Genomic DNA, 9,897 nt, shown 5'->3' with positions numbered 1-9,897 from the left:
TTATTTGCTCTTCATAGAAGGACAATGACTTTTGATCAATAAGTTCTTGTACCCTGACCTTGAAAATCATGCAATATTCAGTAGAGTGCCCTATATACCCAACACGGAATTCCAATGAAACATTGGGATTATGCTTGGGATGGTAGGGTAAAGTAGCTGTAAGACCCTAATTTTGACCCTAAGATCCCTCATGGCATCATATCATTGCTCTTTGCATTTTGCCTTAAGAATCATAGCATCTTGGCTCCTTAACCCTAGGGTTGGGACTTGTGTGGGTTGGTTTGAGACCACCAAGTATGCTTGAATTTTATATTATTGCTTTTCTTATTTTGTTTACTAACCAAAAGCACAAAGATATGTCACTAACTTGTTTTGTTTTGAAGCTTGAGCAATCATGTGATCCAAGGCTCCTATACCCAATGAAATGGCCAAATGAAGATGAAAGCAAGCATGACAATGGTTCATAAAGCTCTCAATCATCATGTATGCCTCCGAAGTATCTCAATTTGTCAATTTGATCAAGATAAACCAAAGGGCTTGAGGATTGTTTCCCAAGGAAACCCTAATTCAACTATGCATTGACTGTGCCTTGCTCATGAAGCAACCTCAGCCTATGATAAAATAAAATCAAGGGAAGTTATTTAATTCATCATTTTATGCATATATGAGCCTATGTGAGTGTCCTCAATCATCCATTCATCAAGATTTGAAGTTTGGACTTGAGAAGTTGACTAGTCAATTCATTTGACTATTTTGAAATCCATTGAGACCTAACTTTTGATGTGTTTCTCAAAAGATGATAACCCCGAGATAAACAATGTTCTTAAGAACCATATGAACAACTTTAACGTTCATCAAAAATTCATTTGAAACTTGGAAGGTCATCATTCATTTCAAAACATTATAGGTCATTTTGACTGAAACCCTAATTTTAGGTCAACTTCCCAAGGACCTAACTCCTTCTTTTTTTATGATTTTGAGGTGAGACCAAGGGAATTGGAAATTTTAAGATGTCTACTTCAATTGTTATGTTGGACAAAATTTCATAATCCTAAAATAAGTACATGTGATAATACAAAACATTATAGGTCACTTTGGACCAAGGCCATTGAAATGTGAAATAGTCCAACTTCAAGTGCCCATAACTTTCTCATCAAAACTCCAAATGATGCAAAATTTACATCCAAATTGATTATCTTGAAAAGATATACAAGTTTTATGTTTGAGGTTTTATCATTTAAGGCTTGAATAATTGAAAAATAGGGGCTTGAAGTTGGTCTATTTTGGCAAAATTTTCAAATACATGTTTTGTACCTTGAACTTCATGGACAGTTTTCAATAATTTACAAACTCCAAATGGATTTTTGTTCAACATAACATTTTTTCCTTATGTCAAGACCTTTCCAACCATTACCCACATGCTTATGCTTCAATTTTCCAAATGTGATTTTCGAAGAGGAGAACAATTATGATCATTTATGCACTTCATGTCAAATTTCCATGCACAAGCCATTACATTGCCATTTGCACGTCCAAAATTGATTCATTTGATTTTCGCATGCAAAACCAATTAAGTTTGGGCCTCACATGTGCCTGTACAGGCCCATGCATGGAGGACCCAACTTCACATGCACACGAGTTTTTCACATCTTTGCATCAGCTGTGGCTATAAATAGAAGGCATTGCTCACTTCAATTGGCAACCTGAAGGCGCCTGAACCTCTGCTAAACTGATTCCCCAACCTTTCACCAAAGGAATTCTGAAATTTCAATTCACTTTTCAAGCTTAAATTTCAACTTCCCTGGTTGATCTTTAGCTTCTAATTCCTTAGCCTTACTTCATTGTTACTTCATGATCAAGTTGCACTCAAGGATTGGATTGGATCAAGCTCTTAAAAGCTGCACTTCAAAGGTTTATATCATAACCGTTTTGATTCTAATTGCTCTAATTATTGTGCATTGCTTGGTTTGATTGCCATTTCTGAAGTCCTCATTTGAGAGGCAAGCCTGTGGGGGTTTTAATTTTGTGAATTGGTTAAATTCAGATTGAACACCTTGTTTTTTAACCTCAGATTTCTTCCTCTATAAGAGTCTTGAGCAAAAACTAAGGTCACAGGGGTGATGTACATCACCCTAGCTTTCGATTGGTATATGGATCGCGTGTTTTAGTTGAGGTTTCAAAACCTGCAACTGGTGGTCGGAAGTGGCCTTCTCACCGGAGAAGATGGTGGTTTCCACCACCGTCCCCATGCGTCCAAACCCTGGCCATTGGATGAGTGTTTCCATATCTAATTGAAATTCTGGTATCAGATATAATATGTCGAAGGTAATGTCACGACACTAATATCTGTTAATACACAATGGATAATAAAACAGAATTGTAAAGTAATCAACACAAGCAATTATTAACCCAGTTCGGTGCAACTCACCTACGTCTGGGGGCTACCAAGCCAGGAAGGAAATCCACTATAATAGAATTAGTTCAAAGACTATCCGTACACTTCAACAAGTTACAGTCTTTCTCACCTAATCTCTACCCGTGCAATTTCTACCTAAGCAGTCTTAGATATGAGAACCCACTCACTTCCCTTACAATCACACACCCGTGATTTTAAACAACAATCCCTTGTGAAAAGAAAATACTTTTCAATTACAATATTCTTGATTTTACTTCACTGTTTCAATCAAGAAGACACACTCTTGATCTTGCTTCAAAGCTTTGATCAAGAAGACAAATCAGTCCAATTCAATCATCAATGGATGACTTGAATGACCTACAGACACAAACCCTATCTCTCTCTCTAAATTTCGCTCAGTCTTGGTTGTGTGTACAATCAGGTTTTCTAAGTCCCTTTTTATAGAAACATTGGACAGCTTGAAAACCCTAAATATATTTTCCAATTAAATCTTTTCATATCAGCTGTAAAGATCTCCTTCGAAAATAAACAAATCTGGTTGATATCCCTGATAGATTGCGCCAGCTAGCCATATCTTCAATCAACCAATGATTGCCACCAATTATGCAATCACAAAACACCAGACATTCATACTGAATGTTCTATGTTTAGGATGTCATGACATCGGGTCTGACATCTGGAAAAATCCTGCATAATCCAGTTTCCTTTTATAGCAGGTACAGCCATATCAGTTACCATGACAATGAGTATGTCAACTGAAACAATCCTGCATCATATGTCTTCCATATAAGCTCCAGCAGGTACAACCAATATCAGAAGCCTTGTCTTTGTATGTGGCATTCTGAAACAATCCTGCTTGCATATCTTCTTTAACTCCAACAGGTACATAGGATATCTCATGTTAAGACATCACACATAACATCTTGTGAACACTCTTTATTTTACCAAAATTGCTGCCAACACTTAGAATCAACAAACTCCCCCTTTGGCAAATTTTGGCTAAAACATATATCTGTCCTTTTTGTTCACAAGGCAAACTATCAGCCGTTAAACCACTAAACAGTAGTTTAATCAGCAGCAGAAGCAAAACAATTACTAGCTATGGCTACTAGTTATACACACATGCACAAGGGTACTTCTCCTCCCCCTAAAACTGTGCAACAATCAACAGAATTACTAGTTATGGATGCAACTAGTAAGACACACAAATGTACAATGCACCAGGGTACTTCTTCTCCCCCTAAATCTGTGCATTCACCAAAAACAGCTATTGTAACTCCAGCACCTGTACCAGCCAGAATGTCACACTGACATCTGCTATAACATCAGCACCTGTGCACCCAGCCAGAATGTCACACTGACATCTGCTATAACATCAGCACCTGTGCACCTCTTCATCAGCACCTGTGCACCTCTTCCAATAATAGTTGTACTTCTGTTCAGCCACAACCAACTTCCACATCAAGCACTTCTCCCCCTTTTTAGTCAAAATTGACCAAAGGTGATCAATTAGACAAAATAAATGTCTATCAGTCTAGCAGAGAAAGTTAAAACAGATGTTATAACATTAAGCATGTTAGAACAAAAAATTCAGGAAGTACACACCAACATTGTACACAGCAGACAGCTGAGATAATGCACAAATCCAAGGAACTCTTTAAGAGCCCTAAATATTACAAAACAGGCATCAAGAGGACTACCACAAAATAAACAAAAACAGAAGGAACGTCAGCTTTCCAAACAGCAGCAACTTTCACCATCCCTTCCAGCACCCTTCCAAGTCTTCAAAATAGCCAGGGACAATTAATCAGAAGAAGAATCTTCTTCACCTTCATCTTCATCTTCACCTGTACCTTCAGAACTTTCTGGGCTTCCAGAACCTCCACTGGATTGGGATTTTGATCTTGTAGTTGAGTCATTCCCAGTCTTTTCTACTTCTTCCTTCTCCAGGCTACAGATAAGAACTTCCAAAGCTTCTTTTCTGGCCTTGGCCACCCTTATACCATTGTCCAGTTCTTTGCATGTCTCTTTCAGTTGATCAATCAGACTTCCTTTGGATGCAGGCTCCCTCTTAGCAGATGTCATGACATCATTGACATGACTTCCCTCAAACAGCTTGTAATGGATGGACAAAGGGGATTTTCTCCTGCTTGGTATGTCACTTGTGCTCAGAATCCCTGGTTGTTGACTTAGGATTATGCCACAAATAAGGGAAGGGAAGGCAATGGGTAACTTCACAGCATTTGTAGAAGCATGTCTAATGGTTTGTTCAAATATGAACTTGCCAAAATCATAGTTAACCCTTGTTCCAATAGCATGAATAATTCTTCCAAGATTGATGGAGATAGTAGATGCATGATTAGTAGGAATCCAATTAGCTGAGCCAATCTTGTGCAAGATGGCATATTTAACACTTAGTTTTCCAGCTGATAAGTGATTTCTACTAGGCCATTCCTTAACTTGGCCAGTTGTGATAGTCCTACAGACCTCATTGTCTGTGGTTTCTAAGTCTACTCCTCCATCCATTCCCCTTCCTAGGAACTTGTTGATGACATTTGGTGAGAATTTTACACATTTGCCTCTTACAAAAACTTTGCAAAACTCCCTACTGTTCTTATCATGAATATCCTCAGGGATATTAACAATAAACTCTTTAACCAGCCCCTCATAGCATTGGGGTAGAGTTGCCACAGTCTTCATGAGTCCAGTATTTTTTATCAACTCAATAACCTCCTTTACCTCTACAGCTTCTTGACCCAGTTCTCTTTCAATGGCTACTCGTCTCTGAATGACATATTTCCACTTTGCTGCTCCATCTTTCAAATGAAAGGAGATATTGTCTAGACGGACAGTAGCAGCCTTGCTAGGAGATTTCTGAACTGCCTGCCTTTTTGCAGGGGAGATGTCTGGGACATCATCTTTAACATTCTCTTCAGAATCAGAGCTGTGTCTCTCTTTTCTTTTTCCAACCTCAACCTTGCTCCAGGGTTTTGAGGGTCCTACTCCTGCAGTTTTCTTCACTCTAGCAGCTCTCATTTTAGCCATACTTTTTCCTTTCTTACTTCTCAGTTTTTCAGCAACGCTAGGTTTAACCAGATGGACCAAAGGATCATGTTCTCCTTCAGTGCTTTCTTCCTCTAGGTCAATAATATTTTCTTGAGGCACATTTTGTCTCTTGCTAGGTAGGGTTTTACCTAGAGAGCAAAGCCCTTCAGTAGCCACCTCTATTTCTGATCTAGATGAATCATCATCTTTATCAGCATGAGGTCTTCTTTCAGGAGAAGGTTCCCTTCTGGACAGAGGGGTAGAGACCCCTTCAACTTTATGTCCTTCACTCAGTATTCTAGTAACTAGTCTCCTTATAGCGTGATCAGTGTAATACATGTCTTTAGGAAGAGAGGAGTTACCAGAGGTATTACCTTGCTTATCTCCAGCATTGGAGGAGGTACCTGTGGTGTTGCCCGGTATAATGCATAGAGGGATGACGTCCATTATATCATCATCTATAAACTCCATGGATGGAGTCTTTGCATGTTGGGAGGATTTGGAACCAGATGACGATGGATGTTGTGACATGTTGTTGGACTTTTGAGGAAGATTTATTTGCCCTAGCTGAGCTTTCCTTAGAGGTTGAACGGAAATGGCAGTTGCTGAGTTTGGGTAGCGTGTGCTAAGGGAATAGATACTGTTTTCAAAGCTTGGGAATGATTTATCATTAATGTGGCTCTTTCTTTTAAAAAGGCAGACATTATTTTTATTTCTTTTATTTTTTTCTTTTAATTGCCTTAATTTCTCAAGAGTCCAAATCCCTAATTTCCCTTCCTCATAATCAATTTTACCCAAATTCCTTGTAAGCTTGTCTGCTAGTTCAAGTCCAAACTCTTGACCTCTGAATTTGTCTTTCACAAATTTCCTAATGGAGTGATAATATCTAGAAGAGTATTTCGTCCATCTGTGTTGAATTTGATTTTTGGACCTGGCTTCAGCATTCAGGAAGTTATAATACAATGTTATGACATCATGTGTAACATTGTCAAACAGTAATAGGTTCATCCAACCCAGTTGAGCCCAACTGCTATCTTCCACATGTGTCACCCATATCTTATCCATATTATCCATGGCCTGTTTGCACAGAGTCCTTTGGGGCTTAGTCCCAACAATTTCATTCTCCCTGTGACTGGTCAAGTGTCCACCTGTTTAGTCTACCTTCTCAGTTTTTTGAGCCATCATAATCTTTTCTCCTCTGGACTTCTGGTGTGACATCTTTGTGTGACACTTTCCCCAGCCTTGTTTTTCATCACTCTTGAGGACATCTGTACTCCCCCAATGTTTTAAGGGACACTCCAATTGAGAGCTCCATATGTAGCAATTGTCTTTGGTCCTGACTCCTCTCATAATTACTTCAATCTTTATGTCCCGGATTAGACATTCAGTTTTGGTGAAGTTAACATTCAGACCTTGATCACAAAGTTGACTAATGCTTATGAGGTTTGCAGTTAGCCCTTTTGACTAGTAGAACTTTGTCAAGTCTAGGTACTCCAGGGCAATCAAGCTTACATGTTCCCTTGATTTCCCCTTTTTCTCCATCTCCAAAGGTTACATGACTTAAAGTATGTTGATTCAGATCAGTTAGCAAGTCTTGGTTTCCAGTCATGTGTCTGGAGCATCCATTGTCAAAGTACCATTCTTCTTTAGCTGAGATTCTGAGGAGACTGTGAGCTATCAGACTTGTGACATTAGTCTTAGGGACCCATTGTTTTTTTTTGATAGGCATGTGATGTTTAGGTCTAAATTGATGGTGATCCTGAGCAAACCTGGGATAGCCATACAGTTTATAGCAGAATGGCTTTAGATGACCAAATTTCCCACAGTAATGGCATCTCCATCTTTGGTGTTTTCCTTTCAACTGTCTTCTCCTTTGGTGCTGTGACATATGATGTGACATCATAGTTTTTTGAATGCACTTAAATTTTGCTTGAGGTTTGACACCAGTGTTACTGCTCTCAGGTTTTGAGTTATTATACCCAATACCAGATTTGTCTCTTGTTATTTGTCCAGTTCCAAGAATCTTGTCTAAGGAGTCAGACCCATTTCTTAACATCCTTACATACTTGGTCATCTCTTCTAATTTAGAATTTTGAAACATGACTTCAGTCTTTAATTTTGAGATGATTTTTGCATGGTCTGCCTTCTCACTTTCCAGCTGTGCTATCTTCTGATTTTCAGCTTGTGGATTTTTGTCAAGCTTGGCATTCAGAACCACTGCTTCTGTTTTTAATTTGGAGATGGTTTCCAAGTATTCTATCTTCTCATTCTCAAGTTGAGTAATTTCCTTCTTTTGGCTATCAACCTGTTTGCACAGCTCTACACTTTTGTGACACAGCTTTCTGTAGGTAGAGGCCAATTCTTCAAAGGTTACTTCATCATCACTTGAGTCTTCATCAGATCCCCATTTTCCTGTCAAAGTAGTCACAATATTTGCAGCCTCCTCTGTATCACTCTCATCTGACCAGGTGGCAGCAAGACTCATCTTCTGCTTCTTGAGGTAGGTACCACATTCTGTTCTAATGTGTCCATACTCATTACATTCATAGCACTTTACTTCTTTTCCTTCTTTTGGCTTTTCTTCTGACCTTCCTCTTCTTCCATTGCTGATGTCAGATGAGATGTTTTTGACATTTTCCTTGGATCTGACATCCATTTTCTTTAACAATCTGTTAAACTGTCTCCCCAGCATTGCAACTTCATTCGCCCACTCTTTATCCAAATCTTGACTGTTTTCCTCTTCTGTGTTGGATACAAAGGCAATGCTCTTGGTTTTCCTTTCAGTTCCCTCACTCAATCCCATCTCAAAGGTTTGGAGGGAGCCAATTAACTCATCTACCCTCATGTTGGAGATGTCTTGAGACTCTTCTATGGCAGTCACCTTCATTGCAAATCTCTTAGGGAGTGATCTGAGTATTTTTCTTACTAACTTTTCATCTGACATCTTCTCCCCTAAGGCTCCAGAGGCATTAGCAATCTCAAGGATACTCATATGAAATTCCTGAATGTTTTCATCTTCTTTCATCCTTAAGTTTTCAAACTTGGAGGTGAGCAGCTGAAGTCTAGACATCTTTACTCTAGAGGTCCCTCCATGAGTGACCTTGAGAATGTCCCAAGCATCTCTGGCCACTTCACAGTTATTTACCAGCCTGAAAATATTCTTGTCTACCCCATTGAATATTGCATTCAAGGCTTTAGAGTTTCGAAGAGCAAGATCATCCTCCTCCTTGGACCATTGTTCTTCAGGCTTCTTCTCAGTGGTGGCTTTTCCTTCTTTGGTAATGACAGGATGCACCCAACCTGTTAGCACAGCTTTCCAAGCCTTGTTATCAAGGGATTTTAGAAACGCTACCATTCTAGGTTTCCAATAGTCATAGTTAGAACCATCCAAAATTGGTGGCCTATGAACAGATCCTCCATCCCTCTCCATTGTACCAGAAAGTATTCTCCCTAGATCTCACCCAGAGCCAGAGCAGGATGCCTGCTCTGATACCAATTGAAATTCTGGTATCAGATATAAGATGTCGAAGGTAATGTCACGACACTAATATCTGTTAATACACAATGGATAATAAAACAGAATTGTAAAGTAATCAACACAAGCAATTGTTAACCCAGTTCGGTGCAACTCACCTACGTCTGGGGGCTACCAAGCCACGAAGGAAATCCACTATAATAGGATTAGTTCAAAGACTATCCGTACACTTCAACAAGCTACAGTCTTTCTCACCTAATCTCTACCCGTGAAATTTCTACCTAAGCACTCTTAGATATGAGAACCCACTCACTTCCCTTACAATCACATACCCGTGATTTTAAACAACAATCCCTTGTGAAAAGAAAATACTTTTCAATTACAATATTCTTGATTTTACTTCACAGTTTCAATCAAGAAGACACACTCTTGATCTTGCTTCAAAGCTTTGATCAAGAAGACAAATCAGTCCAATTCAATTATCAATGGATGACTTGAATGACCTACAGACACAAACCCTAACTCTCTCTCTAAATTTCGCTCAGTCTTGGTTGTGTGTACAATCAGGTTTTCTAACTCCCTTTTTATAAAAACATTGGACAGCTTGAAAACCCTAAATATATTTTCCAATTAAATCATTTCATATCAGCTGTAAAGATCTCCTTGGAAAATAAACAAATCTGGTTGATATCCCTGGTAGATTGCGCCAGCTAGCCATATCTTCAATCAACCAATGATTGCCACCAATTGTGCAATCACAAAACACCAGACATTCATACTGAATGTTCTATGTTTAGGATGTCATGACATCGGGTCTGACATCTGGAAAAATCCTGCATAATCCAGTTTCCTTTTATAGCAGGTACAACCATATCAGTTACCATGACAATGAGTATGTCAACTGAAACAATCCTGCAGCATATGTCTTCCATATAAGCTCCAGCAGGTACAACCAATATCA

At 39.0% G+C, this 9,897-nt stretch overlaps 1 protein-coding gene across 1 annotated transcript; it reads right to left on the bottom strand.

Moving 5' to 3' along the window:
* Window positions 1–4,219: 4,219 nt before the first annotated feature.
* On the bottom strand, window positions 4,220–5,932 carry LOC127122976 (uncharacterized). The gene is made up of 3 exons (XM_051053248.1): window positions 5,611–5,932; window positions 4,718–5,232; window positions 4,220–4,648 (listed from the first exon to the last, which is right to left on the bottom strand). Exons 1-3 carry the CDS (start codon window positions 5,930–5,932, stop codon window positions 4,220–4,222), a joined length of 1,266 nt encoding a protein of 421 aa, XP_050909205.1.
* Window positions 5,933–9,897: the final 3,965 nt, after the last annotated feature.

Source organism: Lathyrus oleraceus, chromosome 2 (assembly GCF_024323335.1).
Source record: "Lathyrus oleraceus cultivar Zhongwan6 chromosome 2, CAAS_Psat_ZW6_1.0, whole genome shotgun sequence".
Lineage (NCBI taxonomy): Eukaryota > Viridiplantae > Streptophyta > Magnoliopsida > Fabales > Fabaceae > Lathyrus > Lathyrus oleraceus.
Note: the sequence above shows the minus strand (reverse complement) of the source record. Positions and strands in the feature narration are given on the sequence as shown.